This window comes from Vipera ursinii (assembly GCF_947247035.1).
Source record: "Vipera ursinii genome assembly, chromosome: 6".
NCBI lineage: Eukaryota > Metazoa > Chordata > Lepidosauria > Squamata > Viperidae > Vipera > Vipera ursinii.
The window spans coordinates 56,635-77,242 of record NC_139515.1 but is presented as its reverse complement, the minus strand read 5'-3'; the positions used below and the strand labels follow the sequence as shown (position 1 = coordinate 77,242).

The window sequence follows — 20,608 nt, the reverse complement described above, 5'->3', positions numbered from 1 at the left end:
CACTGCTTTGCTGGTTTCTCAAGTGGCAACTACAGCTTTCAAGGATGTACTTATTGCCAGCGGCTTCATTTAAGGCTCTGTGTTCCTTGACCCCTAGAGCCAATCTCTTCTTGGCAGAGATCCAGTGCCTTAATAACTACAAGAAAGGCTGAACTCAATGGCTAAACCCCATCCTTCTCTTTTTGTTGTTGTTCTTGTTGCTGTTTTATCATTGCATTGCTGTACCAGGAAAATTGATACGTACTCAATTTTTGACTCGCCACGTCTAGTGCTGCCGTGGTTAAAGGAATAGGCATTCTGCGGTGCCAGAAATGGAAGACAATCAAATATGTAGGCTGGGCATCTCGGTAAAAGAGTCAGGCTGCTGGGTGGATTTTTCTATCATTCTGGCACTCTGAATACAATATGATGAAAACCGTTGAGCTCCCTGGACAGTCGGAGCCTGGCCCCTCTGCATTGGGAACCGCCACAGTTAAGCAAATATTAGTTCTGGCAGATATTGTAAAAACGGATCTGCCAAAGATGGTAAAGAACAGCTGCTAGGACACGACCAGCAGCTGGACACGACCTCTTGGAATTCCAGTGGGAAACATCTGGAGGGACTCACCTGGCCTACAGGTTGGAGCTGAGCAATGGCTTTACAGTTGCATAAGGGAACTTTCACTGCTAGCTGAAAGCTGGTGCCCAAGACAACGTTTTTACAGTCGTGCACCATTGAATTTCTCGAGAGTTCAGTTCGGAATATTCTCTCTTCATGCCTGAGCTTTCTGCTGCTGCGGGCGGGCACTAGGTAGATGTCTGAAGGTTTTAGGACAGCTCTGCAAGCACTCCGACCTCCAGATTCTTCGGATCTTTTAAATGTCTGGTACTGCTGGCTTTATTTTTTTTCATGGTGCTGTTGCATAAGTTTGGAGTGTATTGTTTTTGCTGCTATTTTTTAAAGGATACATTACATTTTACGCATAAATCCTTTTAGCTGTTATTACTTAGGTATATTAAATTGCAGTGGGAGAAATTTTCTTTGACCCCTCTTTCAAAGGGGTCCACATTTTGGACAGAGAGGACCGCTGGTTTGAAAGAGGGGTCAAAGAGGCCACCTATGTCAAAATCGAACAGCCCTCTCTCAACTGGGGGGCGGGGAGACGACATCATCTCCCTCCAGTCTACAGCACGGTCCTTTCAGCAGTTCCAAGAAGGCTCCACACCCATTTGCACCACTCAGGTGACCCTGAGGAGACAGATAAGCCCCCAGGTGGCCTCAGCGACTCTCTAAAAGGATGCAAATGACCAGCTGTCTGCAAGGATTGTTAATCCTTTCATTCCCCACCATCCAGTCAGAGCTGAAGAAGCTTCTTGGATGAGAAGCGAAACGTCTTCAAAGAAAAACAAGAAAGTCTGGCTGCCTCCTAAGAAAGCACCTTTGGGATGAATTGATTTATTTCCATAGTTTTGATCACTAATGAAATCAAAATCCCTACTTAAGCAAATTTCCTACCAACATCTTATTCAAAGGAATAAAGATGTTGCATTCTGTTCTTCTAGCATTCAAACTGTTTAGAAACAAGTATATTTCAGTTATTAACCAGTACAATACATAAATATACAATACTATAAAACGCAGAACCAACATAGGTAGGATGCAGTATAAGATGTAAAAGTATAAAGTTAGACTAAAATCTATGAAAACTGAAACTAATCTAAAAGAATTAAGAATGTTAAAATAAGCCATGCCATTTAGGAATAGTAAATAGGGTAAACATTTTAGCTATGTAGACCTACTGCAGAAGGGAATAAATTGGTAAAAGCCCTGGAGGAAGACTATCTTGAGTTTATAAAAACTAGGTTAATCGTACTGCACAGGGGTGGTTCTTGTTTAATGGCCACTCCCTCAGTAACCCTTCAGACTTGCGCCTGTGTCCCTGAGCAATGCATGCATACGACTAACTCAAGGAATGCGAGAAGCAGGAGCTGCCCAGAACTTTTGAACAGGAGGTAGAGCTCTGCTTTGTCCCTGCTGGGATCTCGGAGCGGACTGTAGCTGCTCCTGCGGCTGATTATTCCTTGCTTTCAACACTCGGCTGCATGTTGTAATGCGTGCAGTCATTTTTACTTCTTAGCTATTCTTTTTCCCTAGCTGCAATCTTGTTGCTTTTGCTTAACCAACAGCTCTTTAAAAGAACAAAAGAAATGAGTGTGAGATAACCCTTCCTGATGAAAACAGTCTGGAATTTGCAAAGCTGGCGAGATGTAGGGACTATTCTTCTCTTTTCTTTTTTTGATAGAAAGGAAAACTAGTGCTGCTAGTTTTCACTAAGTCTCCAATATCACCCTTGTTGTTGTTGCTAGCTGCGAAGTCGTGTCCGACCCATCACAACCCTATGGACAACGTTCCTCCAGGCCTTCCTGTCCTCTACCATCTTCTGGAGTCCATCTAAGCTCACGCCTCCTGCTTCAGTGACTCTGTCCAGCCACCTCATTCTCTGTCGTCCCCTTCTTCTCTTGCCCTCAACCTTTCCCAGCATTAGGCTCTTCTCCAGTGAGTCCTTCCTTCTCATTAGGTGGCCAAAGGATTTGAGTTTCAGCTTCAGGATCTGGCCTTCTAAAGAGCAGTCAGGGTTGATCTCCTCTAGGACTGACCGGTTTGATTGCCTTGCAGTCCAAGGAACTCGCAGGAGTCTTCTCCCGCACCATAGTTCAAAGGCCTCCATTCTTTGGCGTTCAGCCTTTCTTACGGTCCAGCTTTCACTGCCATACATTGCAACTGGGAAGACCAGAGCCTTGACTATACGCACTTTTGTTGACAGGGAGATGTCTCTGCTTTTTAGTGTGCTGTCTAGATTTGCCATGGCTTTCCTCCCCAGGAGCAAGCGTCTTTTAATTTCTTGGCTACAGTCCCCATCTGCAGTGATCATGGAGCCCAGGAAAATAAAATCTGTCACTACCTCCATTTCTTCCCCATCTATTTGCCAGGAATTGAGAGGCCCAGATGCCATGATCTTGGTTTTCTTAATGTTAAGTTTTAACCCAAGTTTTGCACTCTTCTTCTTCACCCACAACAAGAGGCTCTTTAGTTCTTCTTCACTTTCTGCCATTAGAGTGGTATCATCTGCATATCTTAGGTTGTTGACATTTCTTCCGGCAATGTTAATTCCAATTTTTGAATCATCTAGCCCTGCCTTTCTCATGGTGTGCTCTGCATATAAGTTAAATAGGCAGGGCAACAGTATACAGCCTTGCCGGACTCCTTTCCCAATTTTGAACCAATCAGTGGTTCTGTGTCCAGTTCTTGCTGTTGCTTCTTGGCCCACATATAGGTTTCTCAAGAGACAAATAAGATGGTCTGGTACGCCCAACTCTTTAAGAACTTGCCACAGTTTGTTATGATCCACACAATCAAAGGCTTTAGCATAGTCAATGAAGCAGAAGTAGATGTTTTTCTGGAACTCTCTAGCTTTCTCCATGATCCAGCGTATGTTGGCAATTTGATCTCTAGTTCCTCTGCCTCTTCGAAATCCTGCCTGTACTTCTGGTAGTTCTCAATCCACATACTGCTGGAGTCTAGCTTGTAGGATTTATTTGTAGCATAACTTTACTAGCACGAGAAATGAGTGCAATGGTGCGATAGTTTGAACATTCTTTGGCACTGCCTTTCTTTGGAATTGGAATGTAAACTGATCTTTTCCAATCCTGTGGCCACTGTTGAGTTTTCCAAATTTGCTGGCAAATTGAGTGTAGCACTTTTACTGAATTGTCTTTTAAGATTTTGAATAGCTCAGCTGCAACACTGTCACCTCCACTAGCTTTTTTGTTGCTCAGCTTTTCTAAGGCCCACTTCACTTCACATTCCAGGATGTCTGGCTCGAGGTCAGTGACCACCTCGTTGTGATTATCAGGGATGTTAAGCTCATTCTTGTATAGTTCTTCTGTGTAATTTTGCCACCTCTTCTTAATCTGTTCTGCCTCTGTCATTTTCTCTCAGCCTTAGGAAGGAGGCAATGGCAAACCACTTTTGAAAAAAACCTCTCTAAGAAAACCGCAGGCCTTGTCCAGGTAATCTCTGAGAATCAGAAATGACTGAAGAGCAGGGAAACAAAATCTGTGAGTCCTGGCTATTCCTCCCCCGTCCTCAGTTCTGTCTGTCTCTCTATAAAATAAGAAGGCTTCAGTCAGCCATTTCAGAAGCCAATACTTCTTTGGCTCATTTGCTTTATCTTGCTCACTCTTTGCTTTTCTGGCCAATACATAAAAGCATATTAATGGGAGACATACTGTATATGGAATGTCTGGAGAAATAATTACTTTTTATTTTTATAACAGAGAAAATATATACAACTCATTAGAACAGAACAGAGCTGGAAGGGATCTTGGAGGTCTTCTAGTCCAGCCCCCTGCTCAAGCAGGAGAACCTATCCCATCTCAGACAGGTGATTGTCCAGTCTCTTTTTAAAAACCTCCAGCGATGGAGCGCCCACAATTTCTGGTTCCACTGGTTGATTGTCCTCACTCTGTCAGGAAGTTTCTCCTTAATTCCAGGTTTCTTCTCTCTTTGATCAGCTTCCAACCGTTGTTTCTTGTCCTTCCCTGTGGTGCTTTGGTGAACAACCTGGCCCCCTCTGCCTTGTGGCAGCCCCTCAGGTACTGGAACACTGCTGTCATGTCTCCAGCGTTTCTTCTTTTCTTTAGACTGGCCAAACACAAGTTCTGCAGCTGTTCTTTGTACGTTTTGGTGTCTAGGCCTTGGATCATCTTAGTTGCTCTTCTCTGATTTTTTTCCAGACTCTCAACATCTTTTTTGTGATATGGTGACCAAAACTGGCTGCAGTATTCCAGATGTGGTCTTACTAGGGCTTTATAAAGTGGTACTAGTACTTCGCGTGATCTTGATTCTATGCCTCTGTTTATACAACCCAGGTTTGTATTAGCTTTTTTGCTGCTGCTGCACACGGCTGGCTCATGAACAAGTGATCGTCCACCAGGTCTCCAAGTTCCCTCTCACAGTTACTGCCTCCAAGGCAGGTCTTACCCAATCTGTATTTGTTCCTTTGGCTTTTCCTGCCTAAGTGTAGGACTTTCCTATGCTCCACATTGAAAGTCATTTTGTTGAATAGGGCCCATTATTCACGTTTGTCAAGATCTTTTAGGTTACAAATCCTGGCTTACAAATACTTTGGATCTATAAACACGGTCCAGAAGTTCAGGATCTTAGTGCAGGCACAAACAATAGTCACTTTTATAAATAAAGAGTTGCAATGGAAACGGGTGTTTCTGTACCTACTTTTTGTAGAGTTAAAAGAGGAAATGACATTCTTATAATGTAGTTCAGCATCATGGTATATTGCATCGTGGAGGACAGGGTAGTAGGCAGGGGTGGGATTCAGCTGGTTCGCACCACTTTGGCAGAACCGGTACCTAATTTTTTGTTGTCCAGGCCCAGAATGGCCTTTCGGAGGCAGCATCCACACAGAGAACCGGTTGTTCGCCTGTTTGAATCCCACCACTGGTAATAGGACAGTGGGATGGAATATGATTGTAGTGTCTGTTTACAAAACCAGATTACAAAACTAGTTTACAAAAAACGGAGGGGCTTATTTTGCTATGCTTTTATGCAGTTAGTGAGCTGCAGGTTTTTTGCCTTTAGAGATACATCTCTGAGCACACACCTCTGAGACGAAGCATAAAATGTCTGGAGCATCAGAAATTAGCTCTTTCCCACACATCGTGGTAGTAATAAGGAACTCTGCTTGAAGCTGAGCAGCAACCGGCTGTGTCAGTTCCAAGTTTCCAGTCATTCTTCTCTAATTTGCACATGTTTTCAGAAAGTACAATCAGGGTATTATACTTCATTTACTAATACATTGTGCTTATTTATATATGTTATATATTGCTTTAGGAAATAATGTGATTCAGGATGAGTAACCCTCTTTCCTACTCATAAGACATTGCTGTCTTCCTCCTTCAGTTCCATACATAAATCTTGTTCTGACATTTTAAAATTGAGATTGATATCTTGCAAAACACTTCATGAGAAGCAGTAAAGCCAATGTCTCACCGGTGCTGCTATTATCCATTATTAACTCATTCAAGATCTCAGAAAGAGTGAGCGTTGCATAAGAGGCCAGGCATTTTACTGTCTCTGATTATCCATTGTCCTTGGATATTGTCTCTTTGGAGACCAGAAATGCAGCCATTTAAATTAATCCATTTGGAGCAGGAAGAGTCAATGGATTTGGTGCCAATGGGTGTCTAAGAGTTTTGGATTTTAATTGGATCCATTTTGCCATCCCATTGGCCACACATTTTGGCCCACAGAAACCAAATGTAAAAAACCATTGGTGCCATTTAGGTGAATTAGAGCTTTCAGCTTTCAACTGAATCTGCAAACTTTTTACTGGCATAAATAGTTGCTAGTGCTAGTAAGACAACTGGATTCCTAAGTTGCAGTCATCTAACACTGGTGGTTCTTTAAAACTGTTTAACCCAACGACCCCTTTGGTCTCAAAGAAGGTCATTACCTTCCCTCCCCCCCAGGACCCAGTTTTTCACACAGGTTTTTTGTACCACAGCAGCAGTCCCAAAGTGGATCCTCAGCTCACTGACTGGCAATCCCAAATTGTCCCACAACCCCTTGATCTGACTTTTATCTCCACACTATTACAGAAAACATCTCCCAGATGCTGCTTGTGCGGATTGACTCACAGAGAGCATGTTTTTGCGTGGCTGGCTTGTGCGCTTTCTCCTGCCAGCCTGGCTTCTTTGACTTTGAAACAATCCCAAGCTGTTCCCATAAGGTTTCAATAGGATTCCTTGCATGTGGGAGTTCCAGCAATGCTCACAGTTATCGCCATACAAAAGTTAGTGTGTTTTGTGGAGGACTTAACCAAGTATCAATCTGGGCTTGAGTAAACACTCTGTCTGGATGTCAGTTGTTTTTGTTGTACTAAAATATATAAATAAACACGTGCTGAACTGGACTGAACTTGGGCTTGTAGATTATCCAGAGTAATTTATTAGTTCTTTAAGTCTTTCAGACTTTTCAGGTCTAGCTTTGCTAAACTAGCCACAATTATCTGTTACTTATGACAAGTTAAATTAAGGTCTTGCTGTTTGTAGCAATGAGGGGATTTCAAAGCAAGTGACGGTCAGCCGATGTTGCTCATCAGTTGTACGTTAAAAAAAAATCTTGTGTAAAAAAAATATGAATACTTTGAGACATTGAACTGACTTGTTTGAAAGTATGATAACCCCATGGGAAGAGACAATTTCATGCCAGCCAAAGTAGGGAGCAGCTTCCCGAATTTATGACGTGATCACTGGGTGAACTATAGCAAGCCCTATGTAGCCTCCAATGTCCCCCATAAGCTGTGGGTAGCTTGTTTGTGTACCATTATCACTTTTGCAGGAAAAAAAGTTGGTAAGACGGGAAAAGAGAAATAGTATAAGCTTCTTTTGTAATTTTTTTTAAAGAAACAGTTCTGTATTGCTGCACCCTGGCCCCACTTTGTGTTCAAAGAAAATCGCTTCATTAAATCAGATCCACGGCATGAAACTTGACAAGTCTCTGGAGATGTTCTATTTTTAGCGTTGTTGGTCTTTCTGTTGCATTTAAATAATCTCACCTATATGTTCATCTGAAAATAATCTGGGTGTTTTTGTAGGTGATGATACACTTAGATCCCACACAAGTCAAAGACAAAGAACCCTTCAGCATTCAGACAGCTGGCATCTAATGCCCTACCTAATATTAGCCTACAAGGAATATTGTGCCGGCCACTGTACACCCTCTGTTTGTGTCAGATTGCATGGGAAAGAGAAGGACAAAATAATAGCTAAATATAAATTATTTTTTCCAAATATTAACACCTGGAGGTGGTAAAGAAGCATGCCATGCCCTTAACTGGGTAATTTGGAGTTTTGTTATGCAAATTCTAAAAACAAAAGCTGTTGCCCCAGAGGGTTAAATTACCTCCCCCACCTGAGCCCTGATGGGGCTTCTTTGACAGTTAATCTTCCTCCAGGCTGTGCAACCTCCAGACCAGAATCCCTGGGATGCTCGGTTGGCCCGCGGATGGACCAATCGGTGCCGTGGAGATCCTGTCCCAGGAACAGATCACTGTTGGGGGGGGTGTTGTCTGGGTGAGGAGGGGCAGGATTTGTCTCGACCCTGGCGAGACTGAGCAGCTGTGGATTTTGGGCCACTTGAGGCCCTGGGATTTGTGTGGGGTTGTGTCATCTGTGCCTGAGCCTGGGACCCTGAATGTGGAACAGAGTCTATTCGTTCACTACGTTGAGGACTTTTTAGGATTCTGCAGAAGCTGCGTGTTTTACTTTCTGTTCTATTTTTGCATTGTCTGTATTTTTATTTATTTGTCCATTCATTCATTCAATTTATATATACACCCATCTCACATTCCTGACTTTGGGCACTTAGATATGCTAGTTCTTAATGTGGTAAGCCCCACCCAGCATCATGTAGGTAAAATAGGCAGCTATTTAAATAAAATCAAATAATAAATAAACTAGCAAAGCTATAGTAGACTAACCAAAATTAAAACATTGTAAGGCTAAAATTTATATATAATAATTAAAAACAACATATTTACAAAACTGAACTACCGTATATAAAATACATAATAGAAAATAGAAAAGGAGTATAAGAGTATACTACAAATGAAAACTAAAGCTTACAATATCTAGAGCCCTTCAAAATAATCTGTTATAAGAGAGAGAAAGAGCAAAAACTGAGAAAACCTAGTTTATACATTAGTAAACAAGATACAAATAAACAGTAAGTGAAATATAACACAAAATAAAATATCATACCTCAGTTCCTAAGCTTGGATAAGATCTTCCAGAGATTATTGAGGTAATATAAACAAGAATAAGTAGCAGTAACAGATACGTTCCATTTCTTTCTAAATCTAGTCTGCGTGATAGTATGTACTTGCATTCTGAAGTAAAGATTTTGTTAAATTTGTGTCATGGAAATGTTTATACATTCCTTATCGAGTATTGCTCTTTAAAAATTTAAATGTCTTTAAAATTACCCCATTGCAAGATCTCTTGACTTCTTACAAATAAATCCCTCAGCATCTCTTTTGCTGTAGTTCATAAAGCCTGACCTCAATTTTTCTGGATTTTGATGGTTAAATTGAACTGCTGCCTCCCTCCTGCTGGAAAACAGGGACAGCCTGATCCTTTGATCCTTACAAAGAGGTGACTGGTGATGTTTACGGCAGAGAAGGAAAGGAGGGACCCATCGTGCCAGTTTCTGCATTCTTCAAGCCTTCCTTCACAGGGTTTTTGACCTCCCAGGAATGTGACTTCATAGTTTTCCTAAGGATCCCAGCAAGCTTAATTCATCAGCTCCTTATTGTGCTATGAATAGATTCATAATGTCCTTATGTTGCATATTGTATTTAATATTTAATATCGTTATTTAATAACACAGTCTCTAAGAAATGCGTTGGAGGAGACAATGGGCGACTTAGGTAGCTTCAATCCAGTATTAGGAGAAGAACTCAAGGCTTGATTTTCTGCACTGGTTATGCAACATTAGTTAGGACTGATGTGAATAAAGACCTACAAAAGCTTTCCCCAGAATTTGTATTGGGATTTTATTTAAAGAGATGGAGCCATTTTCATAGGAATGAGGAATAAACTTTAGGTAGAGTTTATCCTGTCCAGGGATGTCCCTAATTTTATCTTCATGGCCACAGTCCTGTGCAGAGTGGCTGCCTCAAAGTCACCTCCTGAGGTTTATGGACAAGTGGAGATTTGAACTTTGCTCACTCAATCCATGCCCAGTTCTTCAATCACTGTGCTACACCGTCTGTTATTGCTAAGATTGGGGTCTAATATGTCTGCTTAAAAGAAAAGGTAGAGTTAAAGCTGCTGCTTGCAGTACCATATTTCTATCTTGGATGTTATTTTTAAAAACTGATAATGAATTTTGAAACCAACATATATAAAGATTATCCTGCCAATGCATGCTGATAAAGTCCATTGCTGTTCCATAGCTGTTTGCAAAAAAAGCAGAATGGTAAAACAAAGTTAGGGTGGTATGCTGGGAACCCTTTATTGTTACCCACTTGGGGGGGGGGGAAGAAGACAGCAACCTACCACCAGTTACAGAAAAATCCAGTATTGTTATCCAGTCTCCTAGTGCATTGTGTTTCTTGCTTTAAGAAAACATAGGAGGTTGGGGTAGGGAGAAATTGGCTGCAGTAGAAATGTCAAATTGGTGGCCTGCGAGCCAAATACATCACACGCAGGCCACGCCCACAATCGAGTTTGACACCCGTGCACTAGACCAGAGATCCCCAACCTTTTGGGCACCAGGGATCAGTTCCATGGAGAACGGTTTTTCCACGAACCAGAAAGTGTGGTTTTGTGTGCTGCCTGCATCACATGGATGGGGCTTTGCTTGTTGAGTGTCATCAAGCAAGCTATGGTTGAAGATACCAGGCAGATGTAAGGAGGGACCGCTTTCCAATAATATTTGCTCTCGCAAGATAGTACCCACAAGCACAGGTAGCTCAGAAGAACTGGCCAGGATTACACCAGGTGTGCTACCTGCAGTATTGCAAGTGCCAAGCTCTGAAAGATCTTTCTTCAAATTTTGTACCCTTCTTTTATCTTTTGTGTGTTTTTCTCATATCTCAGGTTTGATATCCTTATAAAGTGACACTAAGTCCTTATGGTTCTGAATTTGGTTATTTGGGAAAGAAATTCCAGGTTGTTTCCCACAGGTGATGATTCACCCTTGTTATCCATTTTGGGTTACTCTCTGAATTAATATAATTTAAGTAATTACCGTATATAGGCATTACTCTATTGTTTATGAAATGTAACTGATTATACATAATGCATGTATATAACTGAATTTCTGAAATTATGTATTTATTAAATAGTACGTGCTTCTGACACACTGCTAAAAATAGTGTGGGTATGCTTACTAATCCATCTTGAATTCAGTCATGTTATTTTTGTGTATCAAAAGTCTAGTCACAAAAACTTTCACATAGGCAAGTTCATGAAACTTGGAATGTGGGGGAAGCTGTTTGTCTCTTTGGCCATCTTAGAGAATTTCTTTCTATTATTGAGAAGTCAAACAACTCTTTTCTGGATAACAATAAAAAACAGGAACTTAAGGCAAAGTCTTGAGTCAGACATATTATTCACGACAGGAAAACATGGAGCCCACTAAAGCAACATGAGCTGCTCCTGAGGGCATTGCAACAGAACTTCTATAGGTGAATTTCTATAGTTTGTTGTTGTTGTTGTTGTTGTTGTTTGGGGGAGGGAAGGGGAGACATTTTGAGACATTTGAGCTAAGAGCTCTTGATTATTCTAAGGCAGCTTCTAGAACAGGGCTTTTCAACCTGTGGTACATTGGCACCTGGCAGGTGGTATGTGACCATCCTAGAAAAGTGGTAGCTGGGGAGGGGAATGAGCTGAACCGGTGGCAGCACCGCACAAGCCTGAGTGAGAGACGGTTGGAGCTGCAGGGCTGTCGGGGCTCAGCGGAAGCACCAGGATCAGCGCTTCTTCAGGGCTGTTGGGGCTCAGCGGAAGCGCCAGGATCAGCGCCAGGTTCCAAGCTGGAGCTCAGCACGCAGGCTGAGACCAGAAGCGCCGATCAGCTGGAATGTTGCAGCATCTCCAGGGTCTTATGATTTCCTTTCAGATGCTTGGCAACTGATTCATATTTATGATGGTCACAGTGTCCCAGGGTCATGTGAAGGGACCAAAACCTGCTGCAACTACCCAGCAGAGAGGGGGGGAATAAAAACCAAACACCCCCCACCCCACCCCCTCTGCCAATCCTCAACAGAAATGCTCACAACAATGAAAAACTCGGACAGGAGGAAGAGCGCCATCGGGTGGGCAGGCAGGTGTCTTGCTCGGCTGTGGCTTGGGGGGGCACTTTTTTCAGTGCCGTTGTAACTTCAGACAGTCACTAAGCAAACTGTTGTAAGTCGAGGACTACCTGTACTTCATCACTTTTTTTCCTTTTTTTTTTTTTTTTTGGTCATCAGGTTGTTGACACCTCGCTAGGCGACTGGTGGTACTCAGATGTTGCCATATCCTAAAAGTGGTACAGTGGGTGAAAAGGTTGAAAAGCCCTGTTCTAGAAGAGAGCCCCCCTCATTACCCTGGCAAGCTTCTGTATCGGAAAGGGTTGTGGTTAATGGTGGTTCTCTCTCACCTGCCAGAGCTTTTTCCCAAGGGACTCTACCCTGGGCCCATTCTTGTCCTGAATCCTATGCTGCATTCTACTCTAATGGTTGAATAGGACACAGGCAAGGACATTCACTGCCTAAGTAATGGTGCCATTCTAGCAGGAAGACTGAGGAACACAATATGCCACCTTGCTAAGAGCAGGTCTAAAAGCAGCCAGGATTGAAGTAACACGCCTAGTCAAAAGGAGCATTATTTCAGTGTCAAGTAAGTTACCTTGTTTTTAAAGTCAGGATGCTGTTTATAGTTACAAGTATCAGTGTTACTATTTTAATAAGATACTTTTTTTTAAGTAATGTAATGCCATTCATTAAATTCCAGGTTCAAGAATGGTTATGCTTAAACTGCCAAACTCAAAGGGCGCTATCAGGACAACTTGGGGATATAGAAAAAATCACATCTCCTGTATTTCCAAAATCTTCGGTCAGACCTTCAGATGTCCTTCAGAGTCAGTCTAAACCTGCTGAGCTGCCCCACCAACAAAAGATTTCAGCAAAACCTGCCCTGGTGCCTGAAAAACCAAAGATGGGTTCAGAAATTCAGAAAGAGGATCCCAAGGCAAAGAAGGACACACTTTCAACAAAGATATTTACTGAAAGGATCCAAGAAGAAATTTTTAAAACTGACATTCCAAAGCTTTCACCAGGAAAATTAGCAAAAACAACATCTGCTGATAAAATCATTCCAGGAATTTCAAAAGCAGAAAAGGAAAAATTGGGAAAATCATCATCTGATGATCAAATTCTAAAAACAGAGTCAGAATTGCCTATAATTGATAAGCTTTCACATGATCAGATAAACCTGGAACAGGCGAAAATATTTCTATCCGAAGACTCAAAACATCAACAGGTAAAACTGGCCAGGGAGGAAACTCAGAAGGAGGAACTGGCCATTCAAGTCAAATTGCCATCTGCTGATCAGAGTCGGACAGATCGGGTGACCTTGAAAAAAATACCATCAGCTGATAAAATCCTACAAGACACTCAAAAGCCAGATCCAAAGGTTTATCCAGACAAAATGACAAAAGTAGCCTCAGATGGCGAAATTGTGAAAGTTGAACCAAAATTTCAGCAGGCAAAATTGGCCAAAATACTATCCTTTGATCAAATTCAGAAAGAAGATTCAAAACGAATTCCAGTGAAAATAATGAAAACGGCTTCTGCTGACCAGCTGTTAAAAGATTCTGTGAAATTCAAGGAGCTAAAACAAATGAAATCGCCCAGGGCAGGACCAAAGTCTTCCGAGACAAGTAGTAGCCAAAGAGCATCGTCAGAAGCCTCAGACCACCTCACCGAAATCAAACAAATACCAAAGCAAGAGCAATCGTTTGAAGAAAAGGCAGAATCTGAAAGGCATCTAGCAACAAAACGGCAGGAAGATCCCACACTATCAGAAATGATTTCAAAAGCTGATAAACTGCCCGAGGAAAATCTCTCAGATCTACCCGTCTCATTACCAAAATCTTACCCTGTGGAGTCAGTGAGAGAAAAAACAGTAAGTGCTTGACCTCCCTCCCTTGTTAGGAATTGACAAAGTCTATTTCCATGTCATGCCAGAAAAATTACTTGGAGATATTCATAGAAGTTGCTCTTGATTGAAGGGAGTAATTTACAGCAGGTGGCAGCACTTAGGGAACCTTGGCTAGTTTTGAAAAAACCAAGCAAAGTTAGGCATGGTTAGTTCCTGTATGTAAACAGAGAGCAAGCCCTACTCTTCTCGAGCACTGGTAATGTTTCCTCGTTGGGCAATGAAACGTCTGCAAGGAAACAACCAAGCTCAGAGAGCAATAAGGACCCAGTTCAACCCTGAGCTATAACTGTTCTCTTCTGTTGGTAATTCAAAACAGCTAGGCGCTCTGCTAGCAATTTCTCTTGTGTTCTGATCTACATTTAAATTGCACCCTGCACAGAGTAACTTCTGCCAAATGAGACTATTTTTATTTTGTAAAAAGACAGATGAAACATAATAATTAAATAGTTCTGCTTCTCCCTGTTATTTTTTACCTATAGCCAACATCTCCAACTAGCAAACCAACAGCTTACTTGACTTTCCCCTTGTTCCACACCTACTATTGTTAATTTTGATGTTTATTGCATGCCTCAGTGAATTGTGATCCTTGGCTTTCTTGACCCATTCCAACAGATTTGGACTATTCTCTAATGTTATGCATATGTTACGTGCTTTTCTTTCCCTTTGTAATACCTGTCCTTTTTTTGTTTCACAGCTTATCAGAGAACTCTGTGCTAGTTTCATCTCCTGCTTTATTTTCCCCTTAGTGTCATTTGTATTTGGGCGATGATCGTCTTGTTTTTGAGGATTTCCCAATGGTCCTTAATATTTTTCCAGGAAGGATTTTCATTCACTGAATCCTTACTACTTTTCCCTTATTAAATATAAGCTATTCTGAAATTTAGAATACTAACTTGTTATGAGTCAGAGTCTTGAAGAACTTGATCTGACAACCGTTAGCCTCAGGAGCCAGCAGCCAGCCTGGAATAAGCCAGTGAGATATGACGTGTTAAATTGGATTGTTCTATGTATCTGTTACCATTTTATCTTCATAACTTCTTTAAAAATAATTCAAACGAAATTAAACTAAACACACAGTAATTTTAAAGACTGAAATAGTTTTGACCTTCACTCTTCTACATGCAGTATATCTTCACTGAAACGTTTCATTTTTATTAGAGATGTTTGCCATTTTATGCAACCTGAATTTTTCTATTAATTGAATGTGCACCAAAGTATTCTTATACAATCCTGTTAGATCTAAATAAGATGCTGGTCCCATTAAATATAGTACCACACTTTAAAATATTCCTGAATGATGTTGAGAATAAGTTATTTTGTATTTAATTGGGAAAAATGTAAGTTAAGTGGGTATTTTATTGCTTAAATGCAAAATTAAAAGTTGTAGCTTAACCAAATTTTGTCACTCACAATGCTTTCTCAAGGTTTTCACAATTGCAGTTATAGTGGTTGGTGAATTTATTATTTCATTATCTTGAAAAGATAAATATTAATATGTGTGTCTGTATGTTTATATATGTTTTAGGAAAAAGAAGATGACAAATCAGATATATCAAGTTCTCAGCAGCCCAAAAGCCCTCAAGGCTTGAGTGACACAGGATATTCCTCTGATGGCGTCTCTAGTTCGCTTGGGGAAATTCCAAGCCTTATTCAGATGGAGGAAAAGGATGCGCTGAGAGGGTCCTTTGAGAAAGAGTCTCCTTCCCAAGGGGGCAGCCCAGCCAGCCCCTCCGACCTGGCTAAGCTAGAGAGCACAGTCTTGTCGATTCTGGAGGCTCAGGTCACAAGCCTGGTGGAGGAGAAGTCTGGGAGGACCAAAGGCCTCTCGGCTGAGCCGCCCAAGGCCTCTCCTGACACAGCGATCTTGCCTGTCGCCTCGGAGCCACTCGGCTGTGAGGAAGAAGGTTTGAGAAAACTGAACCTTCAGGATGAAGGAGGCCCTGAACGAGGCAGTGAAGAAGCTTTGGCCCCCCCTCAGAAAGGGCCCAGGCAGACCGCGGGCCTGGCAGAGAGTGCCTCAGCCAGAAGACAGCGCTATGACTCCGTGGAAGACAGCAGCGAGAGCGAAAACTCCCCTGCCCCACGAAGAAGAAGAAGGCGGCAGACCAGTGCCGGCTCCTCAAGCAGCGATGATGAAGGCAAAGCGGAAGACAGTCCAGCCTCAGGTGACGAGGAGGATTTCATTCGGAAGCAAATCATGGAGATGAGTGCTGATGAAGATGCTTCCGGTTCCGAAGACGAAGAATACATCAGAAAACAGTTAAAAGAAATTAGTGCAAATGAAAGTCAGAAGAAGGAAGAAGTTAAGTTCAAAAAAGGAATAGGTGGAAAACATAAGAGGGCATCACGTAAAAGTAGTGCGGGCTATGAAGAAGAATCTGGCAGGCGCCATTCCTGGCATGATGATGATGATGATGAGGCTTTTGATGAAAGTCCAGAACCAAAATATAGAGAGACAAAAAGTCAAGAGAGTGAAGAAATTACTGCAACTGGAGGAGGGGGTCTTCGTCGCTTCAAAACAATAGAACTTAACAGTACAATAACAAATAAATTTTCTGAGGGATCAGAAGCACCAAAGAGAGGTTTATACTTTGATGAAGAGCCAGAATTAGAAATGGAGAGCCTTACAGATTCACCAGAGGACAGATCACGTGGAGAAGGATCTTCTAGTCTGCATGCCTCCAGCTTCACCCCGGGTACGTCTCCTACCTCTGTTTCGTCCTTTGATGAAGACAGTGACAGCAGTCCCAGTCACAAAAAAATGGGGGGAGAAAGCAAGCAGCAGCGTAAAGCCAGACACCGGACACACGGACCGCTTCTCCCGACAATTGAGGACTCCTCCGAGGAAGAGGAACTCAGGGAGGAGGAAGAGTTGCTGAAGGAGCAGGAGAAACAGCGTGAACTAGAGCAGCAGCAAAGGAAGAGCTCAAGCAAGAAATCTAAGAGAGACAAAGACGAGCTCAGAGCCCAGAGAAGGAGAGAGCGACCAAAAACACCACCCAGCAACCTTTCTCCGATTGAGGACGCTTCCCCAACAGAAGAACTGCGTCAGGCGGCAGAAATGGAGGAACTGCATCGATCTTCCTGCTCTGAATATTCACCGAGTATTGAGTCTGACCCTGAAGCTTTTGAAATCAGTCCAGAAAAAATAATAGAAGTGCAGAAAGTTTATAAATTGCCAACGGCTGTCTCGCTCTACTCTCCTACAGAAGAACAGCCCCTGGGAATGGCCAAGCAAGGGAACAATCAGAAGACTTTGAGAAGTGCAGAGGAGGTATATGAAGAAATGCTGCAGACGGCCAGAACACTTCCAGATGAAAACGAAAGGGAAGAAGCGTTGGAGAAGGAACCTTTCTACGGTGGCATGCTCATAGAAGACTATATCTATGAATCCTTAGTAGAGGATGCGTACAACGGGGAGCCCAACGTCATTGCAAAACAAGAGGAGTGTGAAGAATTTAGCCAAGAGGAAGAGCAGAAACGCCCCCTGGAGCGAATCTATGAAGAATCTATGCAAAAACCCATTGGTTTACAAGACGCTTATTACACCGTAGAGCTTTTGCATTCGATTATGCCTCAGGAGGACATTGTCTCTAGTTCTTACATCATGCCAGAAAGTCATGAAATTGTTGTCCTGGACAGCGTGGCGCCATCTTCATCGAGTGATGAAAAACAGCTGCTAGAGGCAGAGGCGGTTTATGAAGAACTGATGAAGCGGCAGGGAATACAGCTGACCCCGGGCTCCAGCCCTACCCAGTCATCCCCTGAACTGGCTTCCGTCACAACGAGGAGGAGTCTGTCCGGAGAAGCGGGAGATAGTAACTCCCCAGTTTCAAGCACTTCTTCAACAGTTTCAGACACGATGTCAGCCAGCCCTCTAATGCTGCCCATTCCAGATGTTAAAATTACCCAACACTTTACAGTGGAAGAAACAGAGGATAACTATTTTACTGATGATGCCCGTGAGGCAGAAGAAATTATTTCCCAGGAAACGTCCATGTTGACATACTCAGAGGCCTTAGAAAGTGCCACCCCTCTCTTCCCATCAGAGACGTGTTCTCTCACGTCATCTACGTCTTCTGTTTACACGGCTGGCACCCCTTCACCCATAGCTGGGTCAGATGGCATCACTCCCGTTTGTAGCGATTCAGTAGATGCTCTTAGTGGACCCTCAGATTCAGAAGGGGTCGTTTCAGTGGCACAGGCTAGTAGATTTTCCCAAAGTGAGGACTATGAACCTCTTATGTTATCCCCCAAGAAGGAACCCGTAGCCAAAGATCTGACTGACGCCAGTCAGGGATCAGCTACCTTTCCTGAAACGGACTCCTTTGTATCCACTTCCGTGGAAACAACATCTACAAGTTTTGTCCATGCTGCCTTGGCAGAGGATGGCAAAGCTGGAAGAGATGTGGCAAAGGTTAATGAACTAAAGAGAGTGTCTGAAGATGAATATTCAAGGATTTCCATTAATATGGCAGGAATAAAGGCTATATCTGACCAAGAATTTACCTGCATGGTTCCATTATGTACTGTTTCTTCTATTACCCCTGCATCTGAAGCTTCTCCAGCTTCCATTGCTGCTTCCCAAACATACTCATTTTTGGAAAGATCTCTTGTTCATCCCTCTCCACCATACACTCCTCCTCCCCCTCCCCCTCCCCCACCTCCCCCACCCATTCTACCAAAGCCAGCCATTTATCCTAAAAGGAAGCCACCAGTTAAACCTGCAGTGACCACAGTTCCCACCATGATACCATCCATTAGTACTGCCAAAATAGCAGAGACCTCTGCTATAAAAACCAGTGTGTCTCCTGTCACAAAAATATGCACACCAACCCCACCTCCCGTCCCCCCTAAGCCAGCTTTGATTCCAGCAGGGCTTGTATTCACGCACAGGCCTTCTGAGGTAATAAAGCCGCCTATTGCTCCTAAACCAGCCATTCCTCAGCTACCGGTGGCTGTTCATAAACCAACAGAAACACAGTCCAAGCCAGCCAGCCTGCCTTTTACCAGCTCCATGACTTTGAACTTGGTTTCCCCTGCTGAATACAGATTGACCTCTCCCACCTCCCCTTCATCTCCACATTCTAATAAATCTTCCCCAAGGTTATCCAAATCCTCTCAGGAAACCTATGTTGTTATCACATTGCCCTCTGAGCCCGGGACTCCAACAGAATCCATTACCAGCCAAGCCATCAACACTTGGCCTTTGGCTTCAGCCCTTAAGGAACAAGCGCCACAAGCTATACAGATGTTCATGCCATCTGTAAGTTCGCTGCAAATGCAAAGTACAACAGATCAAAGCAAGAGTATCCCAAATGCTTTGAATGCTGTCCCTATCCCTATCACTACTACTAGACAACCAATTTTTGGCATGGTGCCTAAGTCCACCACAGATCTAATAACAGCAAGGACTACCGTGTCTTTGGTAAAAAATGCTGGGTTAGATAGTGTTTCCATAACTATGCCCCCAGACACATTGCCTGCGGTAGAGCAAACCAAATACAGAGAAAATGAAAGATCCTGTGTCTTTGGTGATGTTATGGATCTCCGTACCCTGACTAAGACTAGTATTGATAGAACAGATAGCTGCATTGACCTATCTGCCACTCCTGCAGATGTGAGAAGACAGACAATGGGAGGTGACACTTCTGGCCAGTTGGTAAGCACAGTTCAGCCAGGGATCATAAATCTTAGTACAGTGTCCATGGTCAGCCTCTCTTTAGCTCCGGTGGCTGATGCCATTTCAGTGGTGACCTGTGCCTCTACTCTAAGTTACAGTACCAGTATAGAAAGCCTCATAGACCTTGGGCATGGAATGACAACTCCACTTCAGTTAACAACATCAAAGCATTTTGAGCCTGGCCCTGGAATAACAGGAAGGCAGGCCCTCTCTGCAGACAGAGAAGATGCTCCGATAAATCTGTCCCTTGGTACGCCCACATCCGCGCTCGCGTGGGCTGCTACAAAGCCTATCACTGCACCTCCGGTTGGGGTAACCAACGGTTATGTCAAAGCTTCTGCTGCTCACAAAGCTATGGACAGTGGCGTGGTTGACCTGAGCATTACTAAATCCTACAGAACAATGGTGACCGTTGATGAAACGACTTCAGGATTTTTTACAACTGTAATAGAAGACGATGAAAAACCAGTAGATTTGACCGCAGGGAAAAGGGCTGTTTGTTGCGATGTGATTTACAAATTGCCATTTGGGAGGAGCTGCACCACTCCAGCCCCAGCAACTACCCTCCCGGAAGATCGTTTTGGCTACAGGGATGACCACTACCAGTATGACCACTCCGGGCCCTACGCTTACAGAGGGACTGGGGGTATGAAGCCCTCCATGTCGGATACCAATTTATCCGAGGCTGGGCTCTACCAGTACAAAAACAAGAATGCCCTTGAGGACCAGGTTGGGGCAGCCGATCTAGCGGTAGACTTGACGTCTGGCAGAGACACCACAGGTCAGTATGACAAGGCGTCAGACTTTTCTTGGAAATTTAGTAACAACGTTGCTCACCTCATTTCAGGATGATTTTTGCCTTTCTCTTTTTTTGCCTTTCCCCCTTTCATTAGGCTTTATGTTCAACAGTGTGGCAAATTTTGTTGGAATTTACCCATGTATTTTTTTTTCAATTTTCATCAGTTGTTTTATGGAAAAAGGTACCTGCATGTGCCTGCATGCTCAGAAAGTGTTCTTTTTTTCTTCCTCCCCTGCCCAATAAAACGTTGAAGATTTGCATGCAGCTCCTTCCTGCTTTATCGCTTATATTTATCACTCATCTCTGTAGGCTGCCTTTCAGAATCCACACAAAAATTAACGGCGGTGTTTTGGGGG

The 20,608-nt window shown here is 43.0% G+C and overlaps 1 protein-coding gene across 1 annotated transcript in view; it reads left to right on the top strand.

The window, feature by feature from the left end:
* Nucleotides 1-20,608, top strand: part of PCLO (piccolo presynaptic cytomatrix protein) — a gene marked incomplete at both ends in the record, with an annotated part of 101,423 nt that overhangs the window by 32,645 nt on the left and 48,170 nt on the right. The window contains 2 exons of the mRNA XM_083366835.1: nt 12,562-13,734; nt 15,296-20,234. Coding sequence (XP_083222961.1) covers nt 12,562-13,734; nt 15,296-20,234 — 6,112 coding nt within the window. The remainder of the gene's footprint in view (nt 1-12,561; nt 13,735-15,295; nt 20,235-20,608) is intronic.